The sequence below is a fragment of the Rhinoderma darwinii genome, chromosome 4, assembly GCF_050947455.1.
Source record: "Rhinoderma darwinii isolate aRhiDar2 chromosome 4, aRhiDar2.hap1, whole genome shotgun sequence".
NCBI classification, from domain to species: Eukaryota; Metazoa; Chordata; class Amphibia; order Anura; family Rhinodermatidae; genus Rhinoderma; species Rhinoderma darwinii.
In genome coordinates this window covers 383219277-383236089 of record NC_134690.1, presented here as the reverse complement: position 1 = coordinate 383236089, position 16813 = coordinate 383219277, and the positions used below count along the sequence as shown (strand labels likewise).

Genomic DNA, 16813 nt, shown 5'->3' with positions numbered 1-16813 from the left:
AGAAAAAAATTACTTGTTTTTGCATCGCCGCGTTCCAAGAGCCGTAACGATTTTATTTTTTCGTCAATATGGCCGTATGTGGGCTTGATTTTTGCGGGCCAATGTGTAGTTTTCATTAGTACTATTTTGGGGTACATGGGACTTATAGATTAATTTTTATTTAATGTTTTATGGGGGGAATGGGAGAAAAGAGCAAATTTTGCCGTTGTTTTTTGCGTTTTTTTTGGACGCCGTTCATCCGGCGGTTTAATTAATGTGTTCATTTTATTGGTCAAGTTGTTCCGATCGCGGGGATACCATATATGTGTATGTGTGATTTGTTTTGACACTTTAACTAAATAAAACCACTTTTTGGGCAAAAAAAGTAGTTTTATTTGATTTTCACTGTAATTTTTTTTTTTTTTTCACAAACTTTATTTAACTGATTGACATATTTTTTTTTAGTCCCACCAGGGGACTTCACTATGCGATGTGCCGATCCCATATATAATGCTTTGGTATACTTAGTATACCAAAGCATTATTGCCTGTCAGTGTAAAACTGACAGGCAACCTGTTAGGTCATGCCTCTGGCATCGCCTAACAGGCAGTTGTGGAAGACAGACCTGGGGGTCTTTGTTAGACCCCCGGCTGTCATGGAAACCCGACGGCGACCCGCGATTTGTTTGCGGGGGCGCCGATGGGGTGACAGAGGGAGCTCCCTCCCTCTGTCAAACACATTAAATGCCAATGTCACTATTGACAGCGGCATTTAATGGGTTAAACTGCCGGAATCGGAGAGCGCTTCGATTCCGGCAGTTGCACCAGGAGCCAGGCTATGTATAACAGACGTGCTCCTGCCGCTGATCGCGTGGGTACAGTGACAGTACCCACACGATTACAGGACGGATATATCCGTCCTCCTGCGCGAACTAACAGCTGCCGAGGACGGATATATCCGTCTTTCGGCGTTAAGAGGTTAAAGTCCATCATTTTTTGTTTGTTTTTAGTACACGAAGCTTTACATACCTTACAGAGAGATAGAGTAAAATGATAAAATTCTGGCTGCTACAGCCACCACTAGGGGGAGCTTATGAGCTTAAGGCATAATGTTTTATTATTGAATTCAATGTATGACCAGTATGGGTTTAACAGACAATTTGTAACTGTGAGAAAAAGTGAGAACTCCAACTAATTAACTAATCCAATTAATGAGCACAGAATTTTTAACATATTTAGATTTAAAAAACAAAACGGTGTTAAAGGCTGGACATTTTCTTTTCAGGGTATGTTCACACAAGTCAGATCAGCTGCGTAAAAGAACACAGTGTATCCAACCTATCACCCGCAGGGAATTCCAGCCGAAAGAACGGACCAAATTGTGGTGCAGATTCAGCCGGAATCCCCGCTGTGGAACACAGAGCAGAAAAAAAAGCCAGTACTTACCTTCACTGGTGTTACCATAGCAATTCGCCCCTCTGGTCTCTGCCTCCTGTGATGACGCTGCAGCCCATGTGACCGCTACAGCTTGTGATTGGCTGCAGCATCATCCCAGGAGAGATGCACAGAGAACAGCCAGGGGAACAAGGAGCCATTGCTATGACCATGTCAGGGAAGTATAGACTTTTTTTTATATAAAGATTTGTGATTTCTGCTGCGGAATCACAGCTTTCCCACTACAAAAATCGCAACATTTGCCATTTGTTGCATCTTTCACCTCCCATTTGAACTCCATGGTGAAAAACCGCAACAAAAGCGAAAGGATTCCGCAACATAAATGAACATTCTACAGATTAAAAATCCACACCGCAGGTCAATTTACGCACGTTTTCTGAGTGTAATTTTTTTATGCGTTGATGAGATTTGTTAAAATCTCACCTACTTTGCTGCTACTGCAATACATTGCAAACTTTCCGCAATGTAATCCGTTGCAGAAAATCCGCAGCCAAGTCCATGTGAACATACCCCAAAGCCAGTCTTCACATAGATCTCCAATGTGAATTCAGATATTTAGTGCAACTATAGTAAATATGACGCTGCTCATAAAACATCATCACTTTTAGGTTAACGGTAAATATAAACCTTTGAGCAAATTTTTGTATTAAAACAATGCATTACAGAATTTAAAGAGGCTCTGTCACCAGATTATAAGTGCCTTATCTCCTACATAATCTGATCGGCGTAGTAATGTAGATAACAGTGGTTTTTATTTTGAAAAAACTATTTTTTAGGAAGTTATGAACAATTTTATATTGATTAGTTTCTTAATGCCCAACTGGGCGTTTTTTAACTTTTGACCATGTGGGCATTGTAAAGACAAGTATATGTCACTGACCAATCAGTGTCATACACTTCTCTCCATTCATAGCCATCTGTACTTACAGCACAGCGTGATCTCGCGAGATCACGCTGTGCTGTCACTTACTGACACATTAACTTCACCGAAATGTCTTGAGAGCAAATAGACATTACCTCCAGCCAGGATACGATGTCTATTCACACTCCCGACACTTCGGTAAAGTTTCTGCGGTCCTTACTCACACAGCGTGATCTCGCGAGATCACGCTGTGCTGTCATGCATGTCCATCTGTACTCACTCACACAGCACAGCGTGATCACGCTGTGCTGTAACTCCCACAGAAACTTTACCACCAAAGTGTCGGGAGTGTGAATAGACATTGCATCCTGGCTGGAGGCAATGTTTTTTCACTCTCAAGATACTTTGGTAAAGTTAGTGTGGTAGTATGTGACAGCATAGCGTGATCTCGCGAGATCACGCTGTGCAGTGAAAGAAGCTGGGCTGGAATGAAGAGAAGTGTATGACACCGATGTACACTCTCTACAACGCCCACTTTTATCTACATTCCAGCTCCGATCAGATTATGTAGGAGATAGGGCACTTATAATCTGGTGACAGAGCCTCTTTAAAACAACTTTTAATGGCTTTTATTTAAAAAAAAATAGTTTTTGAGATACAGATTCTACGTATCCTGGAAGTTCATGAACATTATTGTGACCGGTGTCACGCAGGATCCACTGTTATCGAAGTTGCCAGTCCCGCTGACCTGACTAATTTGCAAGATACAGCTGCTCTGTATACAGAATACATAGAAGCTGTTTTTCAAATAGAAAAACACACTTAATAAAAAAAAAACAATTACAAAGTTGCATTAACCCCTTTAGGACACAGCCTGTTTTGGCCTTGTGGACACAGCCTATTTTTTCAAATCTGACATGTGTCACTTTATGTGGTAATAACTCCGGAATGCTTTTACCTATCCAAGCGATTCTGAGATTGTTTTGTCGTGACATATTGTACTTTATGTTAGTGAAAAAATTTGGTCGATAAATTCAATATTTATTTGTGAAAAACTTCAAATTTTAGCAAAAATTTGCAAAAATTAGCATTTTTCTAAATTTAAATGTATTTGCTTGTGAAACAGATAGTAATACCACACAAAATAGTTACTAGTTACCATCCCCCATATGTCTACTTTATGTTTGCATCATTTTTTTTCACGTAATTTTATTTTTCTAGGACTTTACGAGGCTTAGAACTTTAGCAGCAATTTCTCATATTTTCAATAAAATTTCAAAAGGCTATTTTTTCAGGGACCAGTTCAGTTCTGAAGTGGCTTTGAGGGCCTTATATATTAGAAAGTCCCCATAAATCACCCCATTTTGAAAACTGCACCCCTCAAGGTATTCAAAACCACATTCAGAAAATATTTTAACCCTTTAGGCGTTTCACAGGAATTAAGGCAAAGTAGAGGTGAAATTTACAAATTTCATTTTTTTTGCCGAAATTCATTTGTAATAAAAAAAAATCTGTAACACAGAAGGTTTTACCAGGGAAACACAACTCAATATTTATTGCCCAGATTCTGCAGATTTTAGAAATATCCAACATGTGGCCCTAGTGTCCTAATGGACTGAAACACAGGCCTCAGAAGCAAAGGAGCAGCTAGTGGATTTCGGGGCCTCCTTTTTTTAGGAATATATTTTAGGCACCATGTCAGGTTTGAGGCGGTCTTGTGGTACCTAAACAGCCGAAACCCCTCCAAAGTGACCCCATTTTGGAAACTACACCCCTCAAGGCATTTTTCTAGGGGTATAGATAGCATATTGACCCCACAGTTTTTTTGCAGAATTTAGTGGAATTAGTCTGTGAAGATGAAAATCACCTATTTTTCTGTGGAAACAGATTTTTTTCATTTTTACAAGGAATAAAGGAGAAAAAGCACCCCAAAATTTGTAAAGCAATTTCTCCCGATTACGGCAATACCCCATATGTGGTCGTAAACTGATGTTTGGACCCACAGCAAGGCTCAGGAGGGAGGGAGCGCCTTTTGGATTTTGGAGTGCAGATTTTGCTGGATTGGTTTTCAGTGCCATGTCGGGTTTGCAACGCCCTGGAGGGACCAAAACAGTGGAAACCCGCCAAAAGTGACCCCATTTTGGAATCTACACCCCTCAAGGAATTTTTCTAGTGGTATAGTGAGCATTTTGGCCCCTCAGGATCTTTTTTAGAGCTAGGGTGACCAAAAAACAGCGATTTTGGCGCTTTAAATTCTTTATTTATTACAGCGTTCACCGTGCGCAATAAATTACGTTTTAATTTATTCTGCCGGTCGGTATGATTACGCCGATACCATATGTGTATAGTTTTTTTTAAGTTTTGCAGCGTTTGCACAATAAAATTAAGTTTCTATAAAATAATTTATTTTCTGGGACACGCTATTCTGAGCCGTAACTTTTTTATTTTTTCGTCAAAAAAGCTGTGGGAGGTCTTGTTTTTTGCGGGACGGGTTGTAGTTTTTATTGGTACCATTTTGGGGTAAATGCGACTTTTTGATCAGTTTTTATTCTATATCTTGGGAGGGGTGGTGACCAAAAAATAGCGATGCTGACAGTTTTCCGTTTATTTTGTTTGCGGCGTTCACCGTGCGGAAAAATTAACATTATAGTTTCATAGATTGGGTCGTTACGAACGCGGCGATACCAAATATGTGTACTTTTTTTTTAACGTTTTCATTTTTTCCCTAGAATAAATGACTTATTATAGGAAAACAAAACCTTTTATTTTTACACTTTTATAAAACATTTTTATTAACTTTTTTTTACTTTTTACACTTTATATTTTTGTTTATTAACTTTTCTTTTACTTTTTACACTTTCTTTTTTTGACCTGCAGCTCTGATCGCTGCTAGAATACATTATACTACCTAGGTAGTGTAATGTATTCCAACTGTCAGTGTGACGTCACAGTCACTCTGACAGTTGGTCTACGAAGATCAGCAGAGGCTGATCCTAATAGTCTGACATACATGGCAGACCTGGGGGCCGTTGTCTGGCCCCCGGGTGCCATCACAAGCATCAGAAGCCCCCACGATTGCATGGGGGCTGCTGATGCGCTACAAACCCGCTACATGCGGAGATCGCAATCGAGCCCCGCATGTAACGGGTTAATTGCCGAAATCAGCGGCGATGAGCCGCTGATCGGCAACACTGGAGAGTGTCAGCTGTCGGGGACAGCCGATCTCCAAGTTCCCGATGCACACTGTCGCCGACAGTGTGCATCGGGAACGGCACAGTGACTTTCTGTCACTCTGACAGGAAGCCTATCAGGACCAGCCGAAGGTTGGTCCTGATGGGCTTCTGTCCATGGCAGACCCGGAAGCCATTGTTTGGCTTCCGTTTGCCATACTAACTATCGGCAGACCCCGCGATTTCGGACGGGGGTCTGCCGATATGTTAGAAACCCCTAAAATTCGGCGATTGCACCCGATCGCCGAATTTAAGGGGTTAATGCGCCGAAATCAGCGGCAAAGGACCGCTGGCCGGCAAGAGGGGAGTGTCAGCTGTCGGCGACAGCTGACCTCCTGGTTCCCGGTGCACACTGTCGCCGACAGTGTGCACCGGGATTAACTCAGTAACTGTACGTCCTCGTGCGGGAAGTAACTTCCCGCAACGACGTACAGTTACGTCCTGGTGCGGGTAGGGGTTAAACAACTAAAAAATATATATATATATATACACACACACACACGTTTTTTTTGTTGTTTTTTAACACCCTATTCACTCAATGTGACTGAAAAAAATGCATTTTAAAAAAGGTATGACGTTTTTTTTGCTTCTTTGTTTTTAAACTCAGCATTGCAGTTTTGTTCTAGTTTTTGCCACCAAAGAGGAGAATCGCAGTATTAAAAAAAACAAATAAAAAAAAAAAAACAGTGTTATAGAGTACAGGCCTACAGGGATATCCGGAAAGGGGCAAATACCTTTTTGTACCACCATACATCGTAAAGACTAAAGCTGGGTTCCCACGGGTCGGAGACACTGCGCAAAAACTACGCTGCATATCCGACCTGGAGCACGCAGTACCTTCCGTCTAAAAAAAACGAGAAAAAAAAAACAAAAAAAAAAAACAAAAAAAAAAAACACACCAAATTGTGGTTTGCTTTTTTTGAATGGAACTCCAGCTGCGGAAAAAAAAAAAGTCCATACTTACCCCCTCCCTCTTTTCTGCGCATAGTTTGGCCTCCTAAGATGATGTTGCAGGCCATGTGACGCAGCAGCGGTCACATGGGATGAAACGTCATCCCAGGAGGCCGGACTGCAGGAATGAGAGAGTTCTGGCTAAGTATGATTTATTTATGTTTTTCCTGAGTTGCAAAAGTCGCAATACTGGCTTTCAGTTGTGGATTTTGAATCCCCATTGAATTCAAAAGGGGAAAACCCGCAATAGAAAAAACAAAAACGCAGCATATATGGACATGCTGCAGATTTAAATTCGGCACCGCAGGTCAATTAACGTTTACGGTGAGGTTTTTTCTGCAGCGTGGGCAAGAGATTTTCTAAAGCCTTTGATGCTACAGTAAATGCTGCGGAATTTCCGCACAGAATTCCATTGAGAAAATTCCACAGCGTTTACGCTACGTGGAAACCCGGCCTAAGGGTTAGGATACGGTGTATTTCTCAATTTTTCACTATGTAGGAGGACATGTACAAAGACTGTTTACACTGCAAAGTTAGCCAAAGAATCTGCTGTGATTTATAAAAGCAAAGGTTTGTAGGATAAAAGAGTTTGAGCCGTCACAATGTGTTCCTCTATCACAGATAATAATGAGCTGGACAAAGTAGTAAAGAAGTGTAAAAAATAAACTATTATGTTCTGTACTTACTTGTTTTGACTCTGGAATGTATGCAGAACCTTTACCAGGAATTGAAGGGCTGTGAAAACACAATGAAATATTCACAGATAAGGGTGTCCTTGAATTGTAAGATAGATAATAGCGTATATGCTGCATCTCATTCACACTACAGCTCATTACATTTATCCTGCACCAATTGAACGTCGTCTCAGAAAAATATTTTTTATAAATTCTGCAAGAAAAGCTCAGCAAACTACCTAAATATGAATGTAGACATTATGGTGGCCACAAGGTGGCGCATCTGAGAATAAGAAAAGTCCTTCAATGTCACATGCAGGCAAAGGAACTAAATCAGCTTCTGTGAATGTACCATGTGGGCGGAGTTAGTTGGATACTGGGGTTAAAAAGATTTTGTAGGAATTCATAAATATTCTTCTAAAAATCCTGCCCAATGTCCCTCACCATAAACCCTATGGCTGTCTGTAAACAACGCAGCCACAGGTGACATATGGTTCTAGTAATGTACGAGCTCTGAGGGGGGAGAGCGGAACAGAATCACACCCGAGTTTTTGCGACTCCACAGTAATTTGGGTGTATACCCGCTAACAGAATCCATAAATCTACACAACAGTTACTGACCTTCTGGAATGAGACTAATGACACAGCCGATACCTGTAAGGAGAAAATATCTAAAATTAGCACAACGTACTCTAACCAGACTTAAAAAGTAATCCATACAAATGCAAAAATTGTAACAAAAATATATAAAGTCACTGAGTGCAACCCCTTTAACTGACCTCTGAAGAGCGACAAAAAATTCAAATCTGCGCTCAGTGCCTTCATTGGGGTGTCGGTCACGATTTCCGTTACCGTTCGGTGGCAAGACAGCCTGCAACACTGGTCTTACTGCCATAACAAAAGAAACCACAACAAAACCCTGACATACCCTGTTACAAGTCAATGTGGTCCGCCAGTCCCTGTTTGGATCCGTCATGTGGCACCATTAACTGAACACTAAATGAAGCATTAATGCTCAATCAGGGTACTTTTTTAGTACTGAAAGACAACACTTATTGAGCCTATAACAGGAGAATTAATGGTCCAGTATTAGAAAAACATGGCTTCTTTCTTCTAAAACCACGCACCTGTCCACTGGTTGTGTGTGGTATTGCAGCTCAGCTGCATTCAATACAATGGAGCGGAGCTGCAATACGATAAACAACCCATGGACAGGGGTGGCGCTGTTTTTAGAACAAAGCAACCAAGTATTGAATGGTGACACTAATTTAACGCTATTAATCAAATACTGAATGGAGGTTTTGTTATTTTAAAGTCTATGTACACCTTTATAGGCATCTTTTTTAAAATTATATCTATGTTATATGTGATTACAAATATTTTTTTCAATTGAATCTTTACATAGAAGCTGCATTGTTCGCGATCAGCCGAATCCATCAGTGAAATGAACGGACAACTCAGCTGAAAGCGGGTCCTGCGTGTCTCTAAGGCCTTATTCAGACGAACGGAGAATACATCCGTGTGACGGCCGTTAAAACAACGTCTGTAACACAGACGCATGTATTTCAATCAGGCCGTTCACACGGCCGTTGATTCAATGGACCGCGTGAAGGGTCCGTTGAAAAATAGAACAAGTCCTATTTTCTTCCGTTTTCACGGATCCTTCCATAGACACAAGTCTACGGGGATCCGTGAAAACGGGACCCGCAGGGGGGCAACGCGGGCGTGAAAAATGGCTGTTTTTCACGTCTGAGTTTCCCCACGTTCGTATGAATAAGCCCTAACACACAGGATCACAATAATAATCTATCACATATAAGTTGAAGAACATAAAAAACCTATACGTATTTGTCATCACCGCAGTCGCACTGACCTTAAAATTAAAGATAACGTATTAGTTACACCGCATAATGAGTGGCATAAAATGAAAGGGTGAAAAACAATGCTGGAATAGCTGTTTTTTTCAACTCCTTCCCCCAAAAAAGTTAATATATGTACCCAAAAATAGTGGAATTAAAAATTTAACTTGTTCCCCAAAAACCAAGCCACCATACAGCTATGTCGATAGAAAATTAAAAATGAGTTTGTCTCTTGGAATGAGTGTGCGTGTGTTGCACTTACCTAGCCTAAAACCGTCCATACATGAAGCCAAATTGTCCATCACTCTCCTGTAACTTCCCGCATCGTCTACTGCAATGTCTTTTCTTAGGTGGGATGTAAAAGCAGAGATTGCCTCATTTTTACATGGATCTGAAACACTATTTAATGCGCTGCAAAACACAAGAAACGTGACACCATCAACCGTATCATTACATAGCCCAGATTTCAAGATCTATACAAAAAAAAGATTACAGATTTGTTAGAGGTTGGGGGTATAGACATTGCCAATAGTCTTTAAAACCATATTTTATATTAGTTCTGTTAGTTCCCAGTAGACAGGCCAAGTGCATCTTCTGCAGAGCCTGCCCGGTTTACATGTGTGGTGTTTTTGACAATTCTTTATGCATATTTTGCAAGCAACTAGGTGTTCGGCTGGGTTCACATGAGCATGTTACGTCCGTAAGGCTGTGTTCACACGGAGCTTTTTGCAGGAGGAAAATTCCTCCTGCAAAAACTGCTCCAGACGTTTTTTGCACAGTGGTTTGACAAAAACTCGTCTCAACACTCGTCAAGGTGTTTTTTTTTACCCTTTCTGACTGATTGAAATGGGGTTTTGGAGGACGAAACCGCCTCAAGATGGGTCATGTCGCTTCTTTTTACTGCGACGCGTTTTTTTTTACTCGCGGTAAAAAAACTTGTCCAACTCCCATTGATATCAATGGGAGGCATTTTTGGGCGTTTGACGAGTTTTGCAGAGCGGTTTCCGTGCCAAAAAACTTGGACGGAATGTATTTCGGCCGCAAGTCCCAGACCGCACACACTGCAGGGAGCCAGGCTCCTAGCATCATAGTTATGTACGACACTAGGAGTCCCTGCCTCTCCGTGGAACTACTGTCCCGTACTGAAAACATGATTACAGTACGGGACAGTTGTCCTGCAGCGAGGCAGGGACTCCTAGCGTCGTACCGAACATGCTCGTGTGAATCCAGCCTTACCATTTCCCTATTTCATCGGGGGTGTCACTAGACAGTGACTGTCTAATCAGTGCTGACAGTATCAGACTGTGTAGGGACACACCCTATTGAAAAGGAGAATGGTAAGACCCAGTCAGATTAAAATGTATTCATACATTTCCAGGAGGAGTAATAGAGGAACAGAACAATGCAGAGTACAAAAAAAAAAGAGAAGATGCTCCACCATTATTTCATGGGAAAGCTGACAGGTTCTATTTAATGCATTCAAAATGGCAGCACCCTTTCCATATTAGTGATAGGCGTCAGAGATGGTCCGGCTCTGATCCAAATTCCAACTGGCAAAAGGCTGCATACAGTGACAAATAATGATATTTTTCCATCATTAATTCTTAGGTCCAGTGTTCCTTTAATGAGGGAACCTGTCACCAGCATTTCTCCTATTAGACCAGCAATACCTGGTGGTAGAGGGTGAAAAATCATTTTTATGTAACGTATAATCATCATCTAAGTCGGCTCTGTACCTTTAGTATTCAGTTTTTTAGTGTTCCCGCGCTGTATGTTAATGAGCATAAGAGAGTCACATTCATTCCTCAAGCCTTTCAGAGTAAACCCCGCCTCCTTACTTTTGATTGACAGCATTCAGGGTAGGCCAGTTTTCGGCGGGCATATGAAGAGGAACAAACGATACTGCCGATTACCAAAAATGGCGCAAAATGTTTGCAGAACGTTAATTACAGTCAGAGGAGGCGTATAGGAGAGGGGATAAAGGAAATTAACTTTTGACAGCAGCGGCCAGTGAGAGTTCAATAGGTGAAATCCTGGTGACAGGTTCCCTTTAAAGCGTCACTATCATCTTACAAACATTTTAGAATGTCGTAGTGACATGTGTTTTCGGTGAAGGTCTGAGTGCCAAGACCCCCACCGATCACTAGAACGAGGGGGCAGAAGCACTCAGCAGAGCTCCGTGCCCCTTTGGCTGTGATCGGGTTTGTTCGGCTGATCCTCAGAGAGACACTTTCTAAGAGGCCGAACTTTCTGCAAGGAGAGCTGAATAAAGCAGATGACAGCCAAAGGCTCGCTGCGGTCTGCTATGCGATTCTGCCCCTTTAGTTCCAGCAATCGGTAGGAGTCTCAGCACACAGACCCCCCGCCAATCAAAACATATCACTGACATATTAGCAGTTTGGTAAAATAATAGGTACACTTTAAGCTCGTCTGAGACGGACCTGATCAACTTTTACAAGAATAGTCATGAGCGAGCTGACAATTTTAAGGCTGAAAACCCTGCTCTATTAGGCCAACCACCATCATACTGTATTATGTTTTGGTTTATCTAGAAAGGTCTATGACTCGATGGCCCCTGTTCACATGAGCTGGCACATTTATCAGAATCCGCTTGGCAACAGATCATAAAAAGGTGGTGAATTGAAACCACTACACCGAGTGGACGCTTCGCATGGGTTACCTTGCCAGCACCTTTTTCAATGGATTCTTTGCTCCAACTATGAAGTACATTTCGGCCAACACATCCATGCAGCAGCGGAGAACTTCTGTACCAGACGAACTGCTGGGCAGGCTTTCCAAAAGGGGCACAATCTCAAAAGGAAAACAATTTTTATAGAAACGACATTAAAGATTTTCCTGCCTTACCTGTGCAATTATACAGGTGATGCAGTTATGGGTGCACATATTCTAGCAACGCGCTGTCGTGATACGTGTACATTGTCCTATCAGCTTCCGCTCTCAGAAACATGAGTAACATGAAGGTAAATGTTCAATATTAGGCCTTAATCACACGAACGTATTTCATGTCCGTGTTACGCGCATTAAAACAACGGACGGCACACAAACCTATGCAATTCAATGGGGCAATTCAGACCCTTTTTCCCGCAGCGTGAAACTTACTGCTTGTCCCATGCTTGTGCGTTTTTTGCTCATCACGCACCAATTGGAGTCAATGGGTGCGTGAAAATCACAGACAGCACTCGGATGTCATCCGTGTGCTGTCCGTGATTCACGTAACAGTTGCTAAAGAAATGAGAAGGAAACCTTCTCACTGCATTTTTTACGCGTGCAAAACTGACACATTCGTGTGAATAAGGTCTTAAAGTTGTAATGCTGAGAATAAACATCCCTGCAGCCATCTTAAAACGGGTTGTCCAGGCTGGGGGCAGTTTTTTTTTTGTCATGATGGCCTATCCACAGGATAGGGCATCAGTACATGATAGTTGGAATCCGACACCCGGATCCCACACTGATCTACCGCTCTGGCTACCTCCGGGCACCGGATGCTATGCAGGGTCGGTGCTGGAAGCAGATGGCTCCGGTCACAGTATAGTGGCCGTGCTGCAGTACAACAGCTCTGCTCCTAATCAAGGGAACGGCCGCTATGCAGTGTACGGAGTCTTCTGCTTCCGGCACCGACCCTGCATAACATCCGGTGCCCGGAGGTAGCCAGAGCGGTAGACCAGTGTGGGATCCGGGTGTCGGATTCCAACTATCATATACTGATGCCCTATCCCGTGGATAGGCCATCAAGACAAAAAAAAACTGCCCCCAGCCTGGACAACCTTTGTAAAGTCCAGGTACTCAAACACATTGTATAGATGTAGGACGTTTCTCACCTTTTTGATGCAGTGGATTTGTTGAACTCCATCTTGTAATTGTAAACATTGCAGGAGCAGAAAAGGCAAATTCTGTTCTGTCTCATCTGTAAAAGCTACAAAACACAACATATGATTTCTGCTAAGCACCTGCTTTTTCAAAAACATCAAAGAACAAGGCAGATCCAATGTAATGGGTGTGAGAATATCTAGAATTTATTAACAATCAAATACATTTGCAAACCATCCACTCGCTTTACTTCTTATGTATCCTGGAATAAATCCTGGGTCAACACACAATCTCCGCTGCATCTGAAAAGGTTTAGAGACCAGGACGTCTTTATAATCATTCTGTGGTTATAGAAATCAGCTCTCTGGGCACTAGTTGGGAGCCTGTGATGGGCTACACAGCAGCCAATCAGATAAGGAAGAGCTGCAGTGTGGAGGGAGAGGGGAGGAGCCAGGAACAATGATAAGACAGAGGCGGATTTCAGACTACCGTGTAACCGCTGCTGTGTCTAAGCTGTAGTAACAGATCCCTGCATGTAATTTTCTAAAGTATCTGAAGTTCACCTCTTTACATTGCTGTGCAGCACAGGTCTCTACTCTCGGGGGATACAAAATCTGTCATAGTCATGTGATGGACCCAGGTGCACAGCTCGTTACAAAACACAGCTCTGATAACTGTAACGAGCCACGCACCTGTGTGTTCATCACATGAACAGGGCAGATTTGTATCCCCTGGAAGCAAACAATGAATGACAGCAAGCACAGATCTTGAAAACTGTGTGGAATTGATATAGAAAGTATACTGGAAAATAGTATAACTTTTAATTATAGAAAAATAAATTTTTCAGAAACTAGAATACCCCTCTAACACCAACATGAGGTTGTCAGGTCATTATCTGCCTGTAATATGGCGAAAGCTAACTTCTAAATTTCCACAATTTTACTTTTTTTTTTTTTTTAAATGAATAGGTGATGAATGACTGTGCCCACTCGGTATACTTAAAATCACGAAAAAATGCCAAACTTACTCATACAAGGGCAGGTTATTCACCACTTCTCGGTACACTTACGTTTAAGATTTTTAAGATTTGGACTATCGAGATATAACGGATCCACGCTAAGCTCTTTCTTCTTCTTTACAACCATTTTGAAATGTAGCTTCCCTTCAAGAAAAGAACAACTCATTAGCCTCATGTAATGGCAATATTATTACAGATAAAATTATATTAAATAAAACGCCGCAAGAAACGCTTTCCCTGCCTCCCATTGATGTCAACAGGAGGTCAGACACGGAAACGCAGGAAGAAAAAGAGCATGTCGCTTCTTTTTTCTGCTCGTGGGAAAAATACGCCTCCGCTTCCCATTGAACTCAATAGGAGGCGATTTCAGACGTTTTTTGGCACGGTTTCCAATACAGTTTCTGTGTCAAAAACAGCGCTGAAGAACTCTGTGTTAACTCGGACTAAATTTTGTCGAGCTTCTATTTTCCCATTGACAAGGGCATTTATGGAGCGGTTCGTTTTGCCTTAGGCATTAGCGGTGCAGGTCCTTGGTCATGCGCAATGTAACCTCTTATCCACAATAAATTTTAATAGCCGCTTTGCACCTGCGCAGTTGCCCATCACAGGCTATGCGCTCCAATGACGTAGTTCCGGTCCCTGCGCAATCTTGGACATGCACAGTGGACACCGCTGTGAATGTGTCTAGGAGATCACGTCTAGGTCTATTTATCCTGAAATCCCTGTGCGGTTACTTTGGTCTACGGATATATAAATACTTAAAAAAATTGTCTAAATAAAGTCTGGGGCCGTATGAAATTAATTTCTAGTATCATCACAGGCTCAGTTTTCTAAGATTGGCTGCTGTGTTTAAACAAAAGCCCACCAGGAACTCCGTGCATGGAGAGCGGGTTTCTACTAGATTTCCCACGGCAGACATCTGTGGGCTGTCCGGTAGACCTGATAAATACAAGATCAGTGTTTCCCAGCCTGCGTTCTTATCAGTCATGGGGGTCCCTGGAAAAACACAGTGGAAAAAATGTCAAAAGTGCTTTTAAGGACAGAAAACTGATCTCATACCAACAGATGTTTGGCATACGTGATGACCAAGGGCAAACATAACTTATGTGAAACCCATGCCGCTGCCCAGGGGCCCTGCAAAAAAGGAGCACACTGCTACCTTAAAGGGAATGCATCGTGTTTTTAAATTTAAGTTTCATTAATTCGATTTATATGTTTGCTACTTTTTTAAATGTTGTAGTTATTTATTTATTTATTTTTAAAACTATCCTGGGGTTACTATATTGGAGGCACACAATTCCTTCCGGTTTTGCCGGTATAGACAATGAAGAAGGGTGTATTTGCTTAATGAGAGCTGCAAAGGATGGAAAGCCTACAGGGTATACAGGGCTGTAGTTATATAGCAACAGGGTATACAGGGCTGTAGTTATATAGCACCAGTGTGACAGGGCTGTAGGTATATAGCACCAGGGTGGCGGGGTATACAGGGCTGTAGTTATATAGCACCAGGGTGGCAGGGTATACAGGGCTGTAGTTATATAGCACCAGGGTGGCAGGGTATACAGGGCTGTAGGTATATAGCACCAGGGTGGCAGGGTATACAGGGCTGTAGGTATATAGCACCAGGGTGGCAGGGTATACAGGGCTGTAGGTATATAGCACCAGGGTATACAGGGCTGTAATTATATAGCACCAGGGTGACAGGGTATACAGGGCTGTAGTTATATAGCACCAGGGTATACAGGGCTGTAGGTATATAGCACCAGGGTGACAGGGGATACAGGGCTGTAGTTATATAGCACCAGGGTGACAGGGTATACAGGGCTGTAGTTATATAGCACCAGGGTGACAGGGTATACAGGGCTGTAGTTATATAGCACCAGGGTGACAGGGTATATAGGGCTGTAGTTATATAGCACCAGGGTGACAGGGTATACAGGGCTGTAGTTATATAGCACCAGGGTGACAGGGTATACAGGGCTGTAGGTATACAGAACCAGGGTGGCAGGGTATACAGGGCTGTAGTTATATAGCACCAGGGTGACAGGGGATACAGGGCTGCAGTTATATAGCACCAGGGTGACAGGGTATACAGGGTTAGGTATACAGCACCAGGGGTGGCAGGGTATACAGGGCTGTAGTTATATAGCACCAGGGTGACAGGGGATACAGGGCTGTAGTTATATAGCACCAGGGTGACAGGGTATACAGGGTAGGTATACAGCACCAGGTGACAGGGTATACAGGGCTGTAGTTATATAGCACCAGGGTGACAGGGTATACAGGGCTGTAGTTGTATAGCACCAGGGTGACAGGGTATACAGGGCTGTAGTTATATAGCACCAGGGTGGCAGGGTATACAGGGCTGTAGTTATAGAGCACCAGGGTGACAGGGTATACAGGGCTGTAGTTATATAGCACAAGGGTCGCAGGGGTGTACAGGGCTGTAGTTATATAGCACCAGGGTGGCAGGGTATACAGAGCTGTAGTTATATAGCACCAGGGTGACAGGGCTGTAGTTATATAGCACCAGGGTGACAGGGTATACAGGGCTGTAGTTATATAGCACCAGGGTGACAGGGTATACAGGGCTGTAGTTATATAGCACCAGGGTGAGAGGGTATACAGGGCTGTAGTTATATACCGACAGGGTATACAGGGCTGTAGTTATATAGCACCAGGGTGACAGGGTATACGAGGCTGTAGTTATATAGCACCAGGGTGACAGGGTATACGAGGCTGTAGTTATATAGCACCAGGGTATACAGGGCTGTAGTATATAGCACCAGGGTGGCAGGGTATACAGGGCTGTAGGTATATAGCACCAGGGTGGCAGGGTATACAGGGCTGTAGGTATATAGCACCAGGGTGGCAGAGTATACAGGGCTGCAGTTATATAGCACCAGGGTGGCAGGATATACAGGGCTCTAGGTATATAGCACCAGGGTGGCAGGGTAA

At 42.7% G+C, this 16813-nt stretch overlaps 1 protein-coding gene across 2 annotated transcripts in view; it reads right to left on the bottom strand.

The window, feature by feature from the left end:
• The window catches only part of THADA (THADA armadillo repeat containing), a 479325-nt gene that overhangs the window by 438843 nt on the left and 23669 nt on the right, over positions 1–16813 (bottom strand). Inside the window, exons 1-7 of one of the 2 annotated variants that reach the window (XM_075863235.1) lie at positions 14721–14847; positions 13907–13999; positions 12849–12943; positions 11690–11820; positions 9272–9420; positions 7772–7804; positions 7163–7211 (exon numbers count right to left, since the gene is read on the bottom strand). In XM_075863235.1, coding sequence (XP_075719350.1) covers positions 7163–7211; positions 7772–7804; positions 9272–9420; positions 11690–11820; positions 12849–12943; positions 13907–13999; positions 14721–14736 — 566 coding nt within the window. In that variant the 5' untranslated portion in view covers positions 14737–14847. Of the gene's footprint in view, positions 1–7162; positions 7212–7771; positions 7805–9271; positions 9421–11689; positions 11821–12848; positions 12944–13906; positions 14000–14720; positions 14848–16813 lie in introns of those variants that run through there. The other variant, XM_075863236.1, reaches the window with a different exon arrangement.